This window comes from Gracilinanus agilis, chromosome 4 (assembly GCF_016433145.1).
Source record: "Gracilinanus agilis isolate LMUSP501 chromosome 4, AgileGrace, whole genome shotgun sequence".
NCBI classification, from domain to species: Eukaryota; Metazoa; Chordata; class Mammalia; order Didelphimorphia; family Didelphidae; genus Gracilinanus; species Gracilinanus agilis.
Genome location: NC_058133.1, coordinates 34,941,496 through 34,964,355, shown reverse-complemented (window position 1 = coordinate 34,964,355; position 22,860 = coordinate 34,941,496). Strand labels below are relative to the sequence as shown.

At 58.2% G+C, this 22,860-nt stretch overlaps 1 protein-coding gene across 1 annotated transcript in view; it reads left to right on the top strand.

The window, feature by feature from the left end:
* PTPRF (protein tyrosine phosphatase receptor type F) overlaps window positions 1–22,860 on the top strand; it is a 79,412-nt gene that overhangs the window by 14,835 nt on the left and 41,717 nt on the right. The window contains exons 9-15 of the mRNA XM_044674830.1: window positions 2,305–2,340; window positions 3,386–3,489; window positions 6,440–6,550; window positions 15,657–15,926; window positions 16,942–17,523; window positions 18,210–18,343; window positions 18,976–19,120. Coding sequence (XP_044530765.1) covers window positions 2,305–2,340; window positions 3,386–3,489; window positions 6,440–6,550; window positions 15,657–15,926; window positions 16,942–17,523; window positions 18,210–18,343; window positions 18,976–19,120 — 1,382 coding nt within the window. The remainder of the gene's footprint in view (window positions 1–2,304; window positions 2,341–3,385; window positions 3,490–6,439; window positions 6,551–15,656; window positions 15,927–16,941; window positions 17,524–18,209; window positions 18,344–18,975; window positions 19,121–22,860) is intronic.

The following is a 22,860-nucleotide window of genomic DNA, read 5'->3' as shown; positions in this document are numbered from 1 at the left end:
TCTCTCTCCCTCTTCTCTCTTCTCTCTTCCTCTCCCTCTCCCTCTCTCTTTCTCTCCCCTTCCTCTCTTATCTCTCTCCCTCCTCACTCCTCCTTACCCCCCTCCCTCTCCCTCTCTCCTCTTATCTTTCTCCCTCTCCCTCTTCCCCTCTCTCTCTTCTCTCTCTTCCTCTCTCTCCTCCCTCTCCCTCTCTCCCTCTCTCTCCCCTCTTATCTCTTCTCTTTCTCCCTCCCTTCTTATCTCTCTCTCTTCCCCCCCCCTCTCTCTCTCCCTCCTCTCCCTCCTCTCCCTTTCCCTTTCCTTCTTCCTCTCTCCCTGCCTTCCACTCTTCCTCAGTATCTCTCTTTCCCTACCCTCTCCCTCCCATGGGCATGGCTGTGGTGTAGGAAGCTTAGGCTGTGGTCAGTAAATGGTGAAAGGCCAAGTAGCTCTGGGGAGGAGGAGAGGGAGGAAGGCTGGAGAGGGTAGTGCCAGGCTGAGGTCTTGCAGAACTTCCCATCCATTCTCCCTCACCCAACTTTTGGCAAGTTTTCCCTCCACACAGGCACCCCTTTCCCCAGTGCAGGGGGAACCCTGACTCCTCGGCTGAGGGGAAGCCTCTGAAGTGTGGGTGTCCTTCCCAGGGCCTGCACCCTTGCCCGTCTCACTGTGATGTTGGCCTTGCTCAGGCCACCTGTCTTATTTCAGCCTCCTCTTCCTTTAGTCCAATTGCCTTTCTGAGTGGCCGGGGCTCGCTCCTGCCTCAGTGACCCTGATTCCTCTCTGTACTAATGCTTCTCTCTGATCTTATTTGCATCCACATAACCTGGCCAGGGGGCTCACCGATCAGAGGTAAGAGTGCGGACCATGGCCCCCCACGCCACGCCACGCCACGCCACGCCGCCTCGCCTGTGTGTCACTCCATTTACTGTCCACTTCATCCCCGGCGCCTGCTGCAGCCCCGGGTCTACACTCACTCACCCATTTGTGTTAACTTCTTCCTTCCTCTTAACTCCCGTGGACTCAGCCACTGCAAGTACGAACACCCGAGGGGTCAGGGGGTTAGACCAGGACAGGAGCTGGGTTGGCAGTTCAATGAGCTGAGCCCAGAGCCAGGTCTGGAGAAGGGACCTTCACAAGCTCCTGCCTCCAGCCTTTATAGCCAGCCCATCCTGCAGCCCCGGGGAGAGAGAGGCAGCCCAGACAGTTTGACTGCCCCAATATACAGAAAAGGGAAAAGGGCCTGCCTGAGGTCCCATGGGTAAAAGAACAATTAGCAGAGCCCAGATGACAGGGCCCAAGGAACAGTGGTCTGTCCCCAATCCTGGCCAGGGCGAGGTCCAGTGGGCTCAGGCCAGCCTTTCCCCAGGACTCCCCACTCCCTCCCAGATGGCCTCTTCCTCAGCCCCCAAGGCCTTTCCTGTCCCCCATCCTGACACTGGGCTGAACAGAGCATCTATCTGTGACTCCTCTTCCCCTCCCTGGCACCCGTGCCTCAGCATGCTAAACTTGGGTCAGAGTTTGTCTGCCAAGAGACAAGGATTCCAGGGTCTGGCCTTTTGGGGGCTGGGGCCGTGGCTATGGCCCCCAGGCTTTGTGATCCAATCCCCAGGTGGAGTGTCCACATTTGTCATCCCAGCTCAGCTGTCCCCATCCCACTCCCCACCTGGAACACCACATCTCTGTCCCACAGCTCATTGTCCATGTCATGGGGAGGGCGGGATGGGTTGGTGTGTCTGTGCCGGCCACTCTGGAGCTTCTTCAGCCTCTTTGCCCTGGCCTGTGCTTGTCTGAGCCCAGGCCTCCCCCAAGTTCCTGCTGGTACGGTAAGTCCTCTGTGGCTCTCCAGAAGAGAAAGCTGCCAGCTCAGGGCCCTTGGGCTGAATTGAGAACCACGCTGAATTATGGTATTGTTGGGGGAGGGAGGAGTGGTACAAGGAGTTGTGCCAGAGCTGGGGTCTGCTGGAAAGGGAGAGGCAGAGCCCCCCACCCAGCTTCTGAGGCCACGTGCCCCTTCCTGCCTTCTTTCACCTAGCCTGTAGGTGTCAGAGAGGCCCCTGAGCCCTTCCACAGAGGAGGAAGTCCTCTTCCAGCTCTCAGAGACTTAAAAGTGGGCTCTCAGGTTCCGTGCTAACAGCCTGATTCTTCTTATCTGCCCCTTACCCTCTACCGGCTTCTCTCCACCCCCTCTCGCCATGTTCAACCTCATCCCTCCCAGGGCTAGCTCAGAACTTTTGAACTATCTTCTGATGAGAGTGCCCCATCCATCAACCTCTCCCACTTTCTCTTGACTGTGGGTCTCTGAACCTTTCCCTGTTGTCCCAGGCCCAGCAGCGTGCGGACAGGCCTGGCAAACATTAGGTGAGGGTAAGGACCCCGGAGGATCTTGCCAGACTAGGGCAGGGGGCTGAATGGTCGGCAAAAAGTCTTGCACTTGGGTTCAAAATTCTTATTGGAGGAGAGTAAGCTTAAGGCACTGGATCAGAAAGAGACCTATGGGCTGGGAATGGGGGAAGGAAGGAAGGAAGGAAGGAAGAAAAGAGCAATGATTAAGCCCCACAGTGTGCCAGGCACTGTTAAACGCTTTACAACTGTTCTCTTGGGTCTTCCTGGCTCCAGGCTCAGTGCCCTGTGCAGTGTGGCATTCCCAACTGACTGCTCTGTCTGGGGTTCCTCAAGTCTAGCTTCATCCTCTGCTTTCTGCTATTGTTGATGCCGACAGTCCCACTTCTTCCTCCTGAGCATTCAGCCTCCTCAGCTGTCAGCCTTCCCAGTATCCAGGCCCCAATGGGAGGGCACCCAAAGGCCTGGCTTCTACTCCCCCCCTTCAGCATTCTCATTAACTTTTTGCACCTCTATGAGGAGGCCTCCTCTAGCCTAAATGTCCAGCCCTGACTTCTCTTCTGAAACCTAGCCAGGCATTCCATGTACCCTGAACCCCCATTGGTTCTCTTTGGCCCATTTCTGCCCCTCTGTATGACCCTCCCTCTGCCTCATCAATCCCTTTGAGGTTTTTGTTTCCTGGCTCTTCTTCCTACCTCTCTCCCCTCTTATACCCAGTCTGTTACTCACCCCTCCAGGGTTTCTCTTGCATCCACCTCCTTTTTCCTCCCACTGTCTTCCTGGCCCTGATACCCACCTTCTTGGACAATTACAGTGGCTCCCCATTGGAACATCCACCCTATTCCCTTTGAGCCACCCTTCCTGTATGGCACCGTCATTCTGGCGATGTCATTCACCATGGTCAAGTCCCTGGTCTTCTCCTGTTTTGCCTTTTGTCAGGCTGCTCCTTGTGCCAAAGGCGTCCTCCCTCCCTGACTGATTTCCTGCCCTTCTTTCAGAGCCTTCCTTGATCCCAGGTCAATGCACGCCGCTTGCGGAATCTAAGCATTCTTATCCTGGGAAGGTCGGGGGAAAGGGCAGGCTGGCCAGATGGCATGGCCAACACCCAAGACAAAATTACTAGCCATGGCCCACCTGGTGCCAAGTTCCCCATTGGCAGCAGGAGGAGTATCCTTTGACTCTGCCCAGGAGGAACATTTTCCTGGAAACTTGGAGGGCCAGTGTGGGGAATGTAGCCTTGAAAACTGTATTCAGGGATTTTCCAGCAGTTCTCTATGGAAGTCAAGTTCCTCATCCTTGCTGCCATCCCAGAGAGGGCTTTCTCTCCTTCTTGCTCTCTCCATTCCCTGAATGTTTCTTGTCCCTCGTGAATGCTTTGAGGACAGTGGCCACTCTGCCCAGCCAGGAAAAGAAATGGTGCCTTTTAGTCCAAACCAAACCCTACACCTTTAGAGTTGTGCCTTGGTGCAAGGTCCAGGGCGAGGGAGATGGTCTAGAGATGCCAGAGGCAAAGTCAGGAGGGATCCATCTTTTAGGACTCTACAGTGAGCTGTGTGTCCCTACCTTCCTCCCAGCCGCCTCTTTGAGATGGAGATAGCCTGGGTAGTGGAGTGGGGGCTGGATTGAAGTAAGAATCCTCATGACAGTAACCTGAAACTAGGACAGGCAGCTCACCACCTCCAGTGGCAATCTGTCCTACCCAGGGAGGGAGTTTTGACTTCTGCCCTGCTGCTTCTCCTTGCTCCTGGATCAACTTCTGGGTTAGTGTTTACTGACTTTCAGGCACTGGCGTAGGGACTGAAGATAAAGGCAGAATCATCATCCCTGCCCTCAGGGAACTGCCAGTCTAATGGGGGAAACAACATGCCATTAGCACATCTTGTATTTTAGTGGAGGCCTGCTTTGGTGGGGAGGGAGTTGAGATATCTGCTTCTGCTGCCCAGTCTGCTCTGGCCCAGGCACATTGCCCCCTTTTACTGAAAATCTTTAGTAGGTGAATGAGGGTGCCATCCCTGAATCCTCTCCATCTGCCTTGCTTCTTTCTTCCCCCTCATAGTCCCAGAAATAGTAACAGCAGTGGAGAAGAGGTTGGGGCAGGATGGGGAGGGAGCAAACCCTCTTCCTGCAGTAAAAAAAACAACAGGTTGGGCCCAGTGAAGGCATATCCAGCACCTGGACAGAGGCAGACATGGACATGAGGACCCCAGCCTTCTCTGCCTTCCTGGCATCTAGGGATTCATATGAGGAAAGATGATTGTGTAGGAGGAACCAAGACAGCATCCCAAGGCCACGTGACCTGGTCCACGAGAAAGGAGAGCCCAGGCCAGAAGCAGGGCTGAGATTTCTGGATAGCTGACACCGACAGAGGTGCAACCAGGATTCCAGATCCAGAGGGCTTTAAAGGAAAGAGAACATGAAAAGGACCCCATTGGGAGGTGAAATGCAAGAAGGTCCCCAATCAGAGGGTCATAGGAGAAAAGCCTCAGCCTAGAGCCAGCAGGAATCCCTGTGGCCTCGAGTATCTGTGCACCAAGTTCCTCTGGACATCCATGAAACCTGGGGGAAGCTAGTGATGGGAGCCTGGATTGGTAAAGGCAGGAGGCAGACAGAACTAGGGCAGGAGGTCTGGGCTTTGTCCCAGGCCATCATAGTGTCGAGGGTGCTTTAAAAAGCCTCTGCAGGATATAAACTACTGAGTGGAGAACTGAATAGGCAGCACTAGGAATCAGTTGAAATGGGAAGGTGCCAGATGGGCACTTCTTCCCCATGCTGCACCTGTCCCCTGGCAGGCACAGAGGGGGTCAAGGTACAGATAGGCAGATCAAGGCTTGACATCAGCCAGAACATCCTTCCACCATTAACTGTCCTAGAGTGGACTGGACTTTACTGGGAGAGGGGAAACCCCCCATTGCTTTAGGCCTTCCGGCCGAGGGTGAACCAGCCTTCCTTGGGCCTCCTTGTTTAGGCAAGGAAGCTCAGTCAGCCCTGCTCTCTTTCCTCTTCCTCCTTGTCTCCCTGCTTCCTTCTCCCTCTCATCTTCCATCCCACTTCTCTCTTCAGGCCAGCTGGCCTGCTTTGGTCCTGCCCATGGCTTCCTGACTTGAGCTCTGTCTCGAGGCAGCTGGCCAGGCCCTCCTGCCCCTCTGGGGAGCTCCTCGTTACCTCTGGGGCTGGAGACAGCGCCCGTACAGGTTTGAGGGGAAGGAGCAGCCAAGCCCTGGGCCATGGAGGCAGCAGATCTGCCTTTTCTTCCTGGGCATCAGTGGGCTTTCTGGTTGTAGCCTCCTCCCCCCAGCTGCAGTCTCAGCCAGACCATCATGTCATCTTTATTGCATGAGAGCAGTGATGGAGTCCATTTCTCCCCCTCCCCAGCCCTGCCCTGCCCTTCCCAAGAGACCCAGACTCAGGCTAGAGCCTCCATTTGGCCTCCTGAATTATGTAGGGGGTCGTGGTCGAAGCCCATTAGTCGCTGCTGAGGTTGGAGAGGCGGGGGGGGGGGGTGGCTGGGGAAGCAGAGGCCTGGGAGAATGAACAGAGCCTGGGGTTCCCAGGCCCTCTCCCCATCCCCCTCTGGTCCTTGGCCCAGCCAGCTGCTGTGCTTTCCCTGAGGGACAGGGGTTGCAGTGGGAGCCCCAGCTCCTCTGGTGGTCCTTGGCCCAGCCAGTTGCCCTTCTTTCCTTTGGAGTTCCAGGCACAGCACTGACTCCAACAGCCCCTGAACTTTTCCCAGGGCTGCCCTGAAAGTCAGCCATAGCACCTAAAGCCTTACCCCCACCTTACTGATGTGGAATTTGAGGCTCAGGGAGGGAAAGAACTGCCCGGGTCCCACAACCAGAGATAGGACTTGAACCCTACTGGCTCCTTGGAAGGGCCTGGGCCTGCCCTGTCTGGGGAGCCGGGTGCCAGGGTGTGCCTGGCAGTCACTCAGTTCGCCTCCTCTCCAGGTTGGGCAGCAGGTGGGACGGTGGGGCCGAGGCTCCAGACCCACCAAAGCCTACGCTTCATGGGAGGCACCCAGGGCCCTGGGGATGGGCCGTATCTGGGTCTCTCCTGTGATGTTCCCAGCCCTGCCCTGGGTAACTTTCATGCCCTGGTTCTGTCTCTTCTCTGCACACAGGAGCGCTGCAGATAGAGAACAGTGAGGAATCGGACCAGGGCAAGTACGAGTGTGTGGCGACCAACTCAGCAGGCACTCGCTATTCGGCCCCTGCGAATCTCTACGTGCGAGGTAAGGAGCCCAGGCAGGCCGGGGGGGGGGGGCTGCTGGCCCTCCGTCATCCCCCCCTTCTCTGACGCAGCCGCGCTCCCTGGCCCAGAGCCCTCCGTGCCAGCCCACAGCCTGGGCCAGCAAAGTGGTGTCATGGCCAGACTAGGCTCCTGGTCTGTTGCTGGGTTCTGTGGGGGTTCCCGGGAGCCTTCCTCAGAGGCCCCAGTGAGGGAAGCTATGGCTTCGGGCCCTTGCCCCACTGCTCTTCCCTTAATCTTCACATGTGTTGTGGCCTGTTTATGCCCCTCAGGTCTCAGGGGTATGAGTGCAGTCTGGATGGGCCTCAGGGTAGATGGGGTCCCTTGGGAGGTGCCTTCTAGTGCAGAGCGGGGCACAGGCAGGACTGGCAAAGGGCCTTCCCCTTCCATGATTTCCTGGGTGGCCCATGGTAGGGCCAGAGCCCAGGCTGCCAGTCCTTGAGTCTCCTTATCTAGCTTTCTCGTAGCCACTTTTGGGCCTCCCGTTAACCATGTGCCCATCAGTCCCCACCCCACAAAGTGTTCTCTGGTCTGGGAAAATGCTCCTCTCCCCAGGGTCAAGCCAAGTCAACAAACATTTATTAAGCAGGAACCCAGAACTATGTTCAAAAACTGAAAAACATGAAATGCCTATTATGGATAAGTGGCAACTCTACCCAGGCCCCCAGAATCCAGGCCATCTGTGTAGATGGCCCCCATGTCTCTCTGGCCAGGCCCCCAGAATCCAGGCCATCTGTGTAGATGGCCCCCATGTCTCTCTGGCCAGGCCTGCACCCTAGTGGTCTGCTTGGTTTCTCAGCTCTAACCTGCCCTGGACAGCTCTCCATCTTCCCTCAGGCCTCAGTGACTGTCCCTCATCCTTAGTCCCCCAGAATCATCCTGAACTCCTGACTATGTCACCGCAGCCCCCCAATGTCCCACCTATTGCCAAGGCCTGATTTCACATCTGTGGCATCTCTGGCATTCACCCCCTTCTCTCCTCTGACACTGCTCTCACCCTGGTAGGGGCCTTAGCCTTCCTGCTGGACTATTAAGCTAGCCTCTGGTCTCCCCATTCTAGTCCATGATTTTCTGAAAGCTCAGACAGACCTGGTCTTGTCACTTCCAGGAACAAATCTCAAATGCTCTGCTTGGCATTCACAGCCCTTCCATTTAACCATGTCTGTGTGTCTGGGCCTGGTCGAGTGTCTTGTCTGCCTGTTAGTTGGAGAGCTCCTTGCGGGCAGGAACCCCACTTTGACCTTTTCCATGAGGCAGTGGGGGTGGAGGGGTTTGCAGAGCTGTACCTTCAGGCCTGGGTCCTATTCTTACCGCCATGCTCCCCCTGAGAGCCTCTGTGCCTTGTTCCTCCTGTAGCCCACATTCTTGGGTTCCTGATTGCACATTTCTCTGCTGTGACCTTTCCCACAGAGACATCTTTGAGCAGTCAGGCTCCCTTCCCAAGACCCATGATGAATGTGCAAGTGGGGAGCATGGAAATGGGTGGGAGCCAGCTGGGAAGGGCCCAGCTTTCCCTTGTTCCCGCTTCCTTCTCTTGCCATGTTGCTGAGTGGGGAGCTCACTACCCTCCGAAGTAGCCCAGTTCTGCCCTCTGAGGCCAAGCAGAACCCAGCTAGTCCTCCAACCATAGGAGCCTTCTCCCTTCAGATACCCCAAGTCTTTCCATCCTTCACCTGCTTCTCCCAGGATGAGGACCTGGACTCTTCTCCAGCCTGTCCAGCCTCCTCTGGACACTCTCCCAAAGATCCATGGCCTTTCTGGACCTTGGCTTAGACTCAAGTGAACTTTCCCAGCTGCTATCCACTGAAACCACCTGATCGTTTTCAGACATACTGTGGATGGGTGGAGCCAGACCTCCTCCATTCTGTTCTTGGGAAAAAGTTTTTATATGTATCCCTGGTGAATTTGAGCTTCTTGGAGTCAGCCCCTCTCCATAGTATGTCAGGAGCCTTTTGGATGCCAGCCTGGCCATCTCATGGGTTTGCCATGCTTCCCCACTTTGTGCCCTCTTGGAAGCCTTCCTTGACTCTCTGGCCCAGTGTTGGAAGGTTCTTTCCCACCTCCATTCTCTCTTCTTAGTCCTGACCTCCTTCTCCCTGGCCTTATTCTCTTTTGCCTCATGCTGCACACAAGAGATGTGGGATCAGCATGGGGAGGGGGAGGTGTTGAGGTGAGTCTGGCTGAGCCACACCCTGGCCTTCTCGAATCCCGTTGCTGGAAGGGGAAGCTGCTTGAGGACATGGGAGGGGGTTCACCCCCTTCCTCTCAGTCCCTGCCTGCTTTCTTTGTAGGTGCAGGGCTGGCCCTCAACCCTGCTCATCACTCTCAGGCTGGATTGTGACAGAGGTGGGTCTCGGGATTCAGCCCAGGCCTGCTCATTAGGGTTCTTGGAGTGCATCTGTGACCTCAGGACAGATGTGTGACTTGTATCTGGCCTCCCCTCCTTGGGATCCTTCTCCTGCCCAGACCCTACCTCTCTCTTGCCATCTGTCTGTCTCTAAGCCTCTGCCCCTTTTTATCCTGGGGCTTTGCCTTGCTCTGCCTCCACATTTCTTTCTTTTCAGAAAAGGAAATTATAATAGAGCAGAGCCTGCAGACCTGGCCCATGACCTTAGCTTCCAGTTATGACATTCTCAACATATTCAAGGGGTGATTGGAAGACATGTAGAAAGGGAAGCAGTGATCCCATGCTGGCGCCACCCGGCACCATTAGGCCTGGCTCCCACCCGATGAACTGGTAGTATTCTTTGGACGGCCAGGAGGGCCTTGCTTTACCTTGATTGCAGCAGAGTCCGTCACCAAACTTCTCATACTCTTGTGGTAAAGAAGGTAGAGGGGTCTAGGTTAGAGGACAGGCCAGTTAAACACATTCAGAACTGGTCAAAAGTCTGGACGCAGAATAACCATGGCTATGGTCATCTGTGTCTCTTGGCAAAAGGTCTTTAGTGGACTGTCCTAGGGATTCCCACAGAGTGGGCAATGCTGGTCAAACTTTATCTTATTAGTGACTTGGATTAAGTCACAGATGATGGGCTCATCACATGTATAGATGAGAGCTGGAGTACCAGAATAACTCCAAGAAGGTCACGTAGACTCATTCTTATATTTGGGTTCAAAAGTTTGATTTTGCAAAAACTGGGAGCAATGTAGGGAGCCTCATTCAATAGCTGCTGTTTTTCGTTTGTTTTTTTAAAGGACTTCTGGGTATTTGAGTGGAAGAGCAGCTCATGTGGGCCATTGAGCCTGCCAGGAGAGGGTGGACAGGGCCTTGGGCTGCACTGAGAGGGGCAGCACTCCAGAAATAAGAAGCTGAGGGGCCCACTGCCCCCTGCCTCTTGCCCCCTGCCCCGCTCAGTCCACATGGAGCTTTGTGATCAGGTCTGAAGAGTGTCCAGGAGACGGAAGCCAGGATAGGGACCAGCCTGGGGATCTGACTTGAGGAAGGCCCCAGGTGTGGAGGAGGGAGAATGAGCCTGGCTTGGTTGGGCCCAGGAGGGTGGGCAGGATTGGGGCAGTGGGACGAGTTACCACTAACTGCAAGAGGCAGGTTGAAGCTGATGAAGCCGTCCCTCACGGGCACAGGCTGCCTTGGGAGGGACGAGCCGCCTGTCCAGGAGGTCTCCAAATAGAGCCTGAACACTTCCTTGTCCAAGACATTATAGTGGGGACTCTTTATCAGGTCTGAGCTGAACTGGATCGTGCCAAGACTTTCCATCCCAGAAATTCTGCCTTTTCCTCAGTCTTCCTCCATCTCTGTCTTTGTCCCCCCATCCTTGTCTCCCTCTGGGTGACGTTGCCTCTCTGCTGCTTCCGGCCCCTCTGAGCAGGAGATTCCTGCCATCCAGAGCTAGAGTTTGGCCTGAGAAGCACTCATCATCCTGTTTAGAGCCCACGTGCTGCCCTCCCTCCCGTGCCAGGGAAGCCAGGCCTCAGCCCCGCTAGCCCCCGTCCGCACTGGCTTGTCCCTCCTTGGTGCTGGCCCTCTCAGTCATCACACGTTTAGGAGGTGCTCCTGTGTGCCAGGCAGTGACAGAAGTGGCACGGTCCCTGCCCACAGGGAGGACAGCGTGGTTGTGGCGCCACACCGAGACAAGGCCTGGGGGAGGGAGAGGGCTGGGCCTCCCAAATGCCGGACAGCCCCTGAAGAAAGGCTTTGCAAAGGGAGCTCAGGCTCTTCAGAGGCTGATGGGAAGAGGGACTTGGGCCTGCAGTTTGGGGGTGGCGCTGAGGGATGGCAAGGAGGTCCCCCTCCCAGGCTCCCGCTTGGCAACATGGGAGTTGGGTTAGAGTTTGGAGGTTTTGGCTGGCCCCTCAGGCCCTGCCAGCCTCGTCCCACCCGAGTTGGACCGCCTCCCTCTGTGAGAGGTCTCCCCTTCCCGCCGTAGGGGGGTCACGGACGTAGGGCCCTTGGGACCCTGTCCCCACTGCTGACTCACCCACCCTGTGGCCTCCCCGGGAGCGGGGCTGCCCTGCCTGATTTTGGAGTCAGGGTCTTCGAGCTTGAGGCGTCCAGAGCCACCCCAGCCGGTCCACTCGGGCCCCGGTCCTCCTGCCTCGTCAGGCCTCTCTTGGGCCAGCCCAGCCAGGATCCAGTTACCGTGGCTGGCCCCGGACCGCAGAGCCCAGTGAGCGGGGTGAGGTCCCTGCCATGGAGGCCCTGGCTTGGGGGTGGGGAGTCGGGCCTGAGCCGTCTACACTTCTTCTGTCCCACAGGCTCCAGAGAGGGGAGTGGGCTGGGATCCGGGGGCTCCTTCCCAGGGATTTCTCTCAGGTGCAGCCTCCAGGTCCAGCCCTTCTGGCCCACTAGTAAGGTCCCCCCTCCCTCCTCCATCCCCCAGGGGAGCGCCCCAGCCCAGCTCCTGCCGTGAGTGTCCGCGGGCGCCTCGGCCCCGTCCACCTCGTTCTCCATGAGTCTTGAGTCTGTGTGTGGGGCTCAGGCCAGCCACGCGTGTGGTCCGTGGGGTGGGGCGGGGCAGAAGGCCGTCTGTCTGTCTGTCTCGTGCTGTGTGGGCAGCCGTAGCCTGGCCTGTTTTTACTCTCTGTGTTTCTCCTTGTCTTTTTTTATTCCCTCTTCATCCTCATCGCACTCTGCCATCAACCCAAACTCTCATCTCTCAGATCAGCGAGAAGGTTGGTCTCTTTCACTTCTTATCTCTCCATCGACAGCCCCGCAGGTCAGCTGGGCCTTGGCCAAGGGACGGGAGCCGCTCCGGCCGGCCTGCCCCCGAGGCCCACCTGCCCGCCACCCGCCTGAACTCCGCCTGTCGGCCTGGGGCCGAGGCCGGCCGTGGGGGGGCAGGGGCGTCCGTTCCTCGCCTGCCCCCCGCCCCGCATGCTGCCACTGCCTGAAGCGTCCCCCCTGCACTCCTCGGCCTAGGCATGTCCACACGCGTAGACACGTAGTACACGTGCACTCACACGCGTGACATCTGCATGGACCTGGACAGGGCTGGGTGCATGCTCTGGGCTGGGCCTTGTGAGGTCAACTTCCTGTAAAAGTACCAGGCCGGCTCTGGCAAGGCTGGCGGGGGCCCCCGAAGCTGGCTGCCTCCTCCTGGCCCCCGGCCCCCGCTGCTCCCTCCGTGGGGCCCTGAGCCGCCGCTTTCCTCCTGGCGTCTGGGGGTCCAGCTGCCTGCGCTCCGTGGAGCCTGTGCGGGAAGGCCTGGCGGCCGCCTCCCTCACTTTGGCTGACCGGCTCAGCAGGGTTCAGGAAGTGTCCCAGGTGGCCCGGCCCCTGGCCGCCGCTGGAGACAACATGTAACTGGGCGGCGGGCGGGCGGGGGTGCCGCCCCGTTTGTCCGGCCCGTCATTACATCTCACGGCTCCGGCTCCGCTCAGCCCCAGCCTGATTAGCTTGCCGGTGGGGACAGCTCCAAGGTTATTTATCGGGGGTGTTTGGTCCTGGCGCAGCCCATCCCTCCCTTCCCCCGCCTTAATGTGGTGGTGTTTTCATCACAGAATTTCGGGGAGTGAATGCAGATTGCCGGCAGGGCGGGCTCCCTCCGCCCCTCTCCATTAGCCTGTCAGCCATGAATGCCGATGGCTCCCGGCGCCCCTTCAGAGGGGCTTGTCAGCACAGAAATTAGACTTAGAAGTTAGAGCTGAAACCTAATCCCCAAACGGCAGGGCCCCACTTGGGAGACTGTCTGAGGTGTCAGCAGCGCCCTCCCGGCCTTCCCGGCCAGGACCCCCTCTTCTCTGCCCTGGGGCTGGCTGGAGAGCCATGAAGGGAGGGGAAGGAGGCCCCTGACGTCCCTGCCCAGACTGGCGTCCCTGCCCAGACTGACCCCGCGCTCAGCCTTGACCAGGCCTGGACCCAGCAAGGAGTCCTCAGGGGGAGAGGAGTTGTGGAGAGCAGGGCCTCCCTGAGGGCAGGGACCGGCAGACACTGAGCCCAGGGGAGGGGGCTGGAGGCCATCTGGAGCCGGGCCGGGCTGCTGCTCAGTGGAATGAAGACCTCGAAGGCCAGGCTCCCCTGGTAGCCCTGCTGGCCTGACAGACATCCTTTGGGTCAGATTAGGGGAGGGGTCTGCCTTTGGTCACTAGAACAAGGAGGGAGTGGACTCTTGGCACCAGCGCCGGGGGTCTGTGGGGAGGGAGAATCGGGGGACAGATGGAGTCATTGCCCGGTAGGAAGGGGGCTGCCACAACCATCAAGGCCCTCCGTGCCGTGGGGTGGGGGTCGTGGCGGGCCTATTCCTGGGTCCTCGGCCTCGGTGATCTCTACAGGGGCCCCGGCTTGGCCGTGGCCTTGGCTTCCAGAAGGCCTGGCCTCACCCAGCCTTCCTAACCGGAGGAGCTGCAGCGCTCAGAGGGGGCACCGAGAGAATCCGGCCTAACAGGCCTGGGCCCTGAGGGCCGCTTGGCCCAACAGGGACTGCTGGGACCTTGGGCTAAGCCTTGGCCCTGTTAGCAAGAGAAACCAGAAAGATTTTAACCCAGGCCTTTGTACCTCAGAGCCCCTGGCCTGTGGGCCAGGGTCATCTTGCATCAGTGTGCCCAGCCCTATGCCGGCCTCTGGGGCTATGGAGACAGATTGGAAATGGCCCCGTGTCCCAGCTTCCTCTGCTTGGACCCTGCATAGTGTAGGCCAGGGAGACTTGGAGAAGCAGCCGGGCCGGTGGGCGTTCTGGACAAGCCCCAGTTCTGCTGGCCGCCCTCCCTGGGGAAAGGAAAAGCCTGGAGTGGATCCTTAAGTACCGGGTGTTCTCGGCACACAGGCTGGGCTGCTCAGGTGTAGGGGTGCCAGGCCCGGAGAACTGGGGGGAGAGCAGACACGGGCAGCCGTGAATGCGCCATCCAAGAGAGGCCACAGGGATAGACAGGCAGCGGCCTGGGCCCAAGGAGGGCAAGGACAGTACGAGGCCACAGAGTGACCAGCCCATGGCCTCTGACCTGCCCCCCGAGGCTTGTCATCAAGTTCTAGGTCGAGCTGGACAGCTTATTCGGGGTTCTAGGCCAGGCAGGACCTCCAGGAGTCTTGGGGGCCAGAGGAGGAGGAGGAAAGGCTGTTCAGCTACATTGGGGGATGGACTGGAGTCCGTGAGCCTCGTTCTAGGCTTCTGCCCTAGTGTTAAGCCACTTCGGTGTGGATGAGACTCCAGGCTGCCCCCCGGCCTAGACTCCCTGGGCTCCTTTGAGGTCCTGCTCAGAGCCTCCCTAGCCAGTTCCAGCACCAGCACCAGCACCAGCGCCTCTCTAACACCCCGCCCAGGGCCTCAGTCCTTGGCACTTTCCTCTGGTAGCTTCTTAGTCTTCCCTTTCCAGATTTTTTTCAACCCTGTCAACATTTCATATTCACTCCAAGGCAGAAGAGCAGGCTACACAATGAGGGTTAAGTGACTTTCCCAGGGTCACGCAGCTAGGAAGTGTCTGAGGCCAGATTGGAACCAGGATCACCTGCCTCCAGGCCTGGCTTTATCCCCCGGGCTGCCTCCCCCCCCCCAGACTGTGTATCTGCTCCCTTCGAGTGTCCCCCATCCTCCTGTAGACCATAGGCTCGAGGCCTGGTGAGGGGGGCAGTGGGAGGTGTGTCCGGAGGGAAGGATGACCCGTTGCCGTGCCTAAGACCAGCCTGAGCTGGGGTGAGGGATGAGGGTGGGGATGGGCAGCCTTTGTGTAGCTCTGGGAGTTCCTCTGCATGCCCGCCTGCCCGCCTATGCATGGCTTCTTCCCGACCGGACTGAGGGGCTTCTCCAGTCCTGCCCCACCTGCCTGTCTGCCTCTTTGCTCGGCCGCCCTTGGGGCTGTGCCTGTTGGCCACTCCCCGTCCTGCCAGTCCAGCCTGGGCCTCCTGCATGCCAAGGGGGTGGCACGTGGCATGCCAGCTTGGGGGGGTTGGGGTCACATCCCCGGGCCAAGCACCTCGGGCCACCTTGTGATGCAGGAACTCTCTTCCCGATGTCGAGCCCAGGCCCTGCTCCCCGTGCCTGGAACCACCCTTCCATCATGTTAAACCCATCCTCATGCCCATCGAGACTGCCCCCTCCCGTGGACGCGTGGCTCCCGTCACTTTCTGGGCCTGCCCTCCCCCCTTGACCATTGCCTAGCCTCTTGGCCTGCTCCCCTGGCCAGGCCGCGGGTCCCCAGGCGGTCAGGGTAGGGGCCCCTCCTGGGAGCTGCAGGCATCCCCTGCTTCATCTGACCGAGGCTGCAGGCCCGGCCTCTCACCTCCCTTCTCCCCATCAGACCCTGCCCAGGGCTCCTGGCTCGCTCTGGCAGGCCACTGACCCTGATCTGGGCTGGAGGGCCTCGGGGCCGGCCTGGCTTGGGGCCTCGGGGCCATGGCTCTGACTTAGGAAAGGAGCCAGCGGAGCTCGGTGGGATCACCAGGTCCTGGGTGGGTCCCGCAGGCCGTGGAGGCCCACTGACTGCACCCCACCCCGGCACCAGGCCCAGGGAGAGCCCTGCAGGTGGCCCCAAGGACAAGAGGACTCAGGCTTGGGGCCGGGAGGCTGAGGCTGTCCTGTGAGGACAGGTGGGCCCAAGGCTGCTGGGACAGTGAGTGGCACCCGCTGCGGGGGAAAGGGAAGCCTGCGCGCCTTTCCCAGCCTGGCCCACAAGTCTCTTGGGCCCCTCTCTTCCTGCAGTGCGCCGGGTGGCCCCCCGTTTCTCCATCCCCCCCAGTAACCACGAGGTGATGCCGGGGGGCAGCGTGAACCTGACCTGTGTGGCCGTGGGCGCACCCATGCCCTACGTCAAGTGGATGGCCGGGGCCGAAGAGCTCACCCGGGAGGACGAGATGCCCGTCGGCCGCAACGTCCTGGAGCTCACCAACATCGTTCAGTCGGCCAACTACACGTGTGTGGCCATCTCCTCCCTGGGCCTCATCGAAGCCACTGCCCAGATCACCGTCAAAGGTCAGCTGCGTGCGCCTGGGGCCGGCGGGGCGGGGCCACGAGGGGAAGCAGGAGCAGCGGGCAGAGCGGGCTGGGAGACGTGCTCGGTGCCTTGTGCCTACCTGGAAGGGCCCTCCTTAGCCCCAGAGGGACTGGCAGGAGCTGCTCATGGGGCCCTTCGAGCCTTGTAGAAGCTTGACTAGGACCTGTAAACCCCCGCTGGGCTCAGAGGAGAGGCCAGGAGGATGGCAGGGGGGGGGGGGGCGGCAGGGCCAGAGGAGAGCCTGGGGATGGCCAGGATGTCAGATGGCGCCCTAGAGGGAAAGCACAGCTCACCCAGGCCCCCACCCCTCCTTCTTTGGCGGTGCCACTCATGCTCTTCTCGGCCTGCGGGATGTCCTTCCCTTTAACTGTGGGTGGCCCCAGGGCCCCCTCCCCTGCTCCCTGCACGCTCCTGGGGCTCTCGCCAGCGCCCCTGGGTGCGATGGGTTCCGAATCTCTGTGTCCGGCCCTCCCCTCTCTTCCTCCGGGCAGCACAGTAGAAGGCCCAGACTGACCCGTTCTCTGCTCCTCCTTGTCCCCAGCTTCACTTCCCGGTGCCAAGGACCCCCCTTTGGGATATCCCTCGGTCCTCTCCCCAGCTCGGTGAGGCAGGCCCAGAACCAGGAGGACCTGCATTCATTCACAGGCATAACCCTGGAGGGTCCCTGACCCCCACTTGCCTTAGTTTCCCCATCTATAAAATAGGCTTAGCAAAGCACTTCATGAGCCCAGGACTGACGCGGGGATCAAACAAGATGTATTTGTAGAGCCGAGCGCGACGCCCGGCACGCGCAGAGCCGTCTAAACATTTTCTGCTCTAAGTCCGTGTCCCGCCAGGCCCCTAGCAGAGCCCTCCGGAAAGAGCCGGGGCCCGGACAGGCCAAGGGCCACTTCCAGGAAGCTGAAACTGAGGGAAGGGAATTGTGGCCCCGCGGGTGGGACTTGACCTCGGCCCGCTGGGCCGGCCGGTGCTGAGCCTCTCCTCTGCCCCCAGCGCTGCCGCGGCCGCCCCTCGAGCCGGTGGTGACAGAGACCACGGCCACCAGCGTGACGCTGACCTGGGACTCGGGGAACGCGGAGCCCGTGTCCTACTACGGCATCCAGTACCGGCCCACAGCCGGGGACGGTGCCTTCCAGGAGGTGGACGGCGTGGCCACGACGCGCTACAGCATCGGCGGCCTCAGCCCCTTCTCGGAGTACGAGTTCCGCGTGCTGGCTGTGAACAACATCGGGCGCGGGCCGCCCAGCGAACTGGTGACGGCGCGCACGGGGGAGCAGGCGCCCTCCAGCCCGCCGCTGCGCGTGCAGGCCCGCATGCTGAGCGCCAGCACCATGCTGGTGCAGTGGGAGCCCCCCGACGAGCCCAACGGGCTGGTGCGCGGCTACCGCGTCTACTACAGCCCGGATGCCCTGCTGCCCCTCGGCTCCTGGCACAAGCACAACACGGACGACAGCCACCTCACCACCGTGGGCGGCCTGGTCACTGGCATCACCTACAGCATCCGCGTTCTGGCCTTCACAGCCGTGGGCGACGGGCCGCCCTCCGCCCCTATCCAGGTCAAGACGCAGCAGGGAGGTGTGTTCCGCAGCTCCGCCCCACCCCCACCCTCCACCCCCCCCCGCCACGGGGCTCTAATGGGGCTAGGCAGCCACTTGTCCGAAGATGGCCCAAGGGGCTTGGTGGGCCACAAGCATAGTCGGACAGTGGACCGTCCTTTAGTGTCAAAGCAAGGAGGCAGCTGGGGTGGAGAGCCAGGCCTAAAGATGGGAGGTGCTGGGCACAAATCTAGCCTCAGACCTCGCTGTGTGACCCTGGACAAGTCCCTTAACCCCACTGTCTAGTCCCTAGCACTCTTCTGCCTTAGACATGCTACTTAGCATTGAGTCTAAGACAGAAGGGGAGGGTTTAGAAGGGCCAGGAGTGAGTGGGACATGATGGTCCGTCCCTCTGTACCATGCCCAGGTTAGTCCGGCTACCTCCGGGGGGTGGCACAGCCGCTACCGTACAATGGTTGGTCGATGGACCTGGAGGTGGCCAGTGCAGAGACTCCAAGGGAGGGAAGGTGGGGGAGGGGGAAGGTGTCCCAGAATGGCAGGGATGGCTTCTGAGTAGAGATGGGATGGTCATCTGGGGAGGGCGGGGTGGCCCGGGGCAGCCCAAAAGCCTCACGTAGAAGATCTGTCACTTTGCTGGGGTGCCTGGGACAGCGGGGGGAGGGCAGGTGCTGCTATGGGGGACTGATGCTCTCAGGCCCGTTCTAGTGCCGGCCCAGCCCGCAGACTTCCAGGCTGAGGCCGAGTCCGACACCCGGGTCCTGCTGTCGTGGCTGCTGCCCCCGCAGGAGCGAATCACCAAGTACGAGCTGGTGTACTGGGAAGACGAAGATGGAGCCCAGGTGAGGGGCTGACATTCAGGGCTGGGAAAACACTCGGCACACCTCGAGGGTATTCGCCGCACCCACCAAATGAAACCTGATCCAGGACCTAAAACCCCTGGGCTCAGATTGCCAGAGTTTAGGTCATAAGCTAGAGACTCTCAGGGTGCCAACACCAGGAGGCTGCGGGGCTGCCCGGGGGTCCTACAGGCCTGGGGAGAGGGCCCACGCTTCCAGGGGGCCCCCAGTTCTAAGTGGGGTACAGCAGAGCCAGCCTGCAGATTAAGGGAAAGATTCTTAGATGAGGAAGTCTAGGGGCCAGAACCGCGAGGGACTGCTCCTGGCATCCAGAGAGGCCAGGGCGGGGGGACAAGTAGAGCGCAGTCTGGCCGCCAACCTTGCAGAGGAGCCAGAGGGGGTGGGCCGTCCCTCCCTCCCGGGCGACCACTAGTCAGGGACGGTGGTCTGGGACCAAGTACTTCTCAAGCATCCTTGCTCTCAGAACTCGTAAGGGAGACAGTCTGCCCTGGTCTGAGGGGTCCCCAGTCCCCAAGAGGCGATGGGGAGCAGCCCCCAACCCTGCCCTCGCACAGGAGGATTAGACTTGCGGAGTGGCCGTGGCTCTGAGTAACTGGGTCCTTCTGCTCTTCTAGCAAAAAGTGACCTTCGACCCCACGTCATCCTATGTCCTGGAGGACCTGAAGCCGGACACCCTGTACCACTTCCAGCTGGCTGCCCGCTCAGACCTGGGAGTTGGGGTGTTCACGCCCCCCATTGAGACCCGCACAGAGCAGTCTAGTAAGTGTCCTAAGCCGTACCTCGTGTCCTGGGCCGCCTTGTCCCACTAGGGCTTTCCTAAGGCCTGGGACACCCCCCCCCCAACCTGCGTCCTCTTCAAGACCCTGTCGCTGGTTGAGTGCTGCCAAAAAGGAGAGAAGCCGGTAAGTGGCCTCAAGTCTGAGATGGAACTCGAAGGCCCCCAGCCCTGCTCCCTATCTCCCTCTGTCCCCCCAGCCCCGCTCCCTGACCCTCCGCCCAGGCCTCTGTGGGACAGCTTTCAGTAGCCCCTAGCAGCCTCCTTCCCTCACCTCCCACTAGCTCCTGTCCTGCTCTCCAGGACCAAGCCATTTGGTCCTCTTGACTTTGTTTCAGAGCCCCCCATCCATCCCCAGGCCCTCTAGCAGATCTTCCTCTGTGGCTAGAGGGGCCCTAGACACATTTAGGCCCCCTGGTGTCATTGGAGCCTTTCCTCTCATAGCTGCTCCTGGGGCTAACCAGGCTCCCTCCTTCAGGGGACAGCCCCTGTCCCCCCTCCCCACTTCCCACGTCCACTCTGCTTCCTCTGAATATTCTCTCGCTTGTTAATGACTTTTCTGAAATGTGACCCCTCCTTCAGAACTGGAGCCAGTCTTTGGGAGGGACTCTGACCAGGGCAGAGTTCAGGGGGGCCTGGAAGCTCTGCATCTCTCTCAGGGCAGCCCAACAACTGATTTGCTTTCTTGGCTCTCACTTCTCCATACACTACAACCCACAAGTGTTTTTTATGGTTACAGCCCTTCTTTGAAAAGCTTTCTTCTGACTTAGAGAGTATAGAAACACTTTCAGAACCTCTGAGATGTCATTTGGTAGCTTAAGCATTTGGTAGCCACAGGGTTGACCATGACCTCCCCTTATAAGCATTTCAACTCACAAAGCTTCAAAACACAGGTTTTATTTTATACAGTCAAGGGCCCAAATCTGAGCCCTTATCCACCTAGAGATTGCCTTTTCTTTCCAGGGAGTGTCTTTCTCCTCCCAGGGACCAGTACAGCCCTTGCTGCTAGTCCCTGGAACATCCAGTCCCATTCCTCCCCACCCTGAAACAAGTAAAAAGGGTTTAATTTTAATTTTAATTTTTTTTTAGAAAAAATTTTCCATGGTTACATGATTGATGTTCTTACTTTCCCCTTCACCCCCCATAGCCAACGCGCATTTCCACTGGTTTTAACATGTGTCTTCTATCAAGACCTATTTCCATATTACTGATAGTTGCATTGGTGTGGTCATTTCAAGTCTACATCCCCAATCATGTCCGCATCAACCCATGTGTTCAAGCAGTTGTTTTTCTTCTCTTTCCACTCCTGCAGTTCTTCCTCTGAATGTGGGTAGCGTTCTTTTCCATAAATCCCTCAGAATTGTCCTGGGTCATTGCATTGCTGCTAGTACAGAAGTCCATTGCATTCTATTTTACCACAGTATATCAGTCTCTGTGTACAATGTTCTTCTGGCTCTGCTCCTTTCACTCTGCATCACTTCCTGGAGGTCTTTCCAGTTCACATGGAATTCCTCCAGTTTATTATTCCTTTGAGCACAATAGTATTCCATCACCAGCATATACCACAGTTTGTTCAGCCATTCCCCAATTGAAGGGCATGCCTTCATTTTCTAGTTTTTTGCTACCACAAAAAGCGCAGCTATAAATATTTTTATACAAGTCTGTTTGTCTATGATTTCTTTGGGGTACAAACCCAGCAATGGTATGGCTGGATCAAAGGGCAGGCATTCTTTTAGCACTCTTTGAGCATAGTTCCAAATTGCCATCCAGAATGGTTGCATCAGTTCACAACTCCACCAGCAATGCACTAATGACCCAATTTTGCCACATCCCGTCCAGCATTCATTACTCTCCCCTGCTATCATTTTAGCCAATCTGCTAGGTGTGAGGTGATACCTCAGAGTTGTTTTGATTTGCATTTCTCTAATTATTAGAGATTTAGAACACTTTTTCACGTGCTTATTGATAGTTTTGTTAAAGGGTCAAGAGAACCCACTTCTCAGTTGGTCCCACTGCTTTTTCTTAGGGAGCTAAGCACAAAGACACCCCGTGATTTCTTTGGAGTGTGGTCTCTAGCACAGAGCCTGGACTTTGAAATGTGCTTCTCCCCTTCAGGTTCTATACCTCATTCTCTTTGCTTGGACTTTAGTTCCTACAAACTTGCATCTTTTTAGATTTGGCCCACTGTTCTAGGTCCTTCTAGATCCCGACTTTGTGGTCCAGTGTTACTCTTCCAGTCTAGTGCCATCTGCCTGCCCCATCCACCTTTCTCTGTTGCCAAGTACTTGTTGTGTCACTGGCCTCTCCATCACTGCCCCAGGACATCCCTATTCCAAAGATGCTCCAATACTTCCTTGTCTCAACACTAAGTTTGGTGCTTCCTCCAGATCCTTGTATTTCTTTTCCATCCAGGCAATGGCACTTGCCCTTGAGGCTTCCCCACTGCTCCATAAGTCCCTTCCTAGTTGTTACTTCCATGAGGTTCCCCCAGTCCCCCACCTGCTCATCCAGAAGGGGCTTCCTAATGGCTGTGGATGCAGCTGAATCCATCTCACTTTTAGCCCAAGGATGATGAGTCGCCGGCATTAACAGCCTGTCACAGCTGCAAAGATGAACATCTCCAGTGCACAGCTCCCTCTCCCTATACTTGTGAGAAGGATCGTTTGAACCCCAGCATAGGACTTTACATTAGTCCCTACAAACTTGCATCTTTTTAGACTTGGCCCACTATTCTAGGCCCTTCTGGATCCTGACTTTGTGGTCCAGGGTTGCTCTTCTGCTTGCCCCATCTGCCTTTGTTTAGACTACATGGCACAGATCTTTGGCACTCCACTGGAGATCACCTTCCCAGGGACTTTGAGGCCAGCCATTTGGTCCATTCTAAATCAAATTCATCTAGCTCACATCTCCCTGCCTTTTCCATAAGAAAAAAATGCTGCAGACTTGGCTAGGCCGTAGGCAAACTCTCTAGTGCCTTGGCCTAGGAACCCTTTCATAAAGGGAAAGCTTGCCAGGTGCTCGGCAAGCTGGACCGGCTCCTCTTGGCCTCTAGAAAGCAGCCTGGCTTCAGTAAAGCCATCAGCAAGGTCAAGCCCTGACTGCCTCATGGGCCCCCCAAAATATCCTCCTCCCAGCCCCCTCCTGGCTAGGCCTGGGCCCCCCAAATGGACCTCATCCATCTTGGCTCCAGTCACTGAGAAAGGATGTAAAAATAATGCTTTAGCCCCAAAGCTAGGGCCCTAGATCCTGGGCACCCCAATCTGACCACATGCCCCTCCGGCTGGCTCAGCTCTCCTCCCCCATCCCGTGCTCTGCCCTAACCCCAACCCGCCCCTCACTCAGGTAAGTCTGCATGTGGAATCTGTCCCCACAGGTCCCTCCAACCCCTTTTCTCTTCCATTCCCCTCCCCCTTGTCTCCATCTCCTCCCTGGGGAGGCTCCCAGCCAGGCTGGCTCGGGTGGGACTCAGAGTTCAAAACCACATGCTGGCCCAAGGCACTGTCTGAGGTCCGAGGGCTACTGAGGTGGGGGTGGGGGCAGTGACCTTCCTATGGAGGGGTCTGGAGAAGCCAGCGAAGGAGATTTAGAAGGGTGTCCCTAAGAAGACATGGAGGGGGGGACAGAAAGGGAGGGGAAGAGAGAGACACAGGGAGAGAAGGAGAGGGAGAAATGGAGAGAGGGAGAGGGAGAGGGAGAAACAAGGGGAGAGGAGAGAGAAATGGGG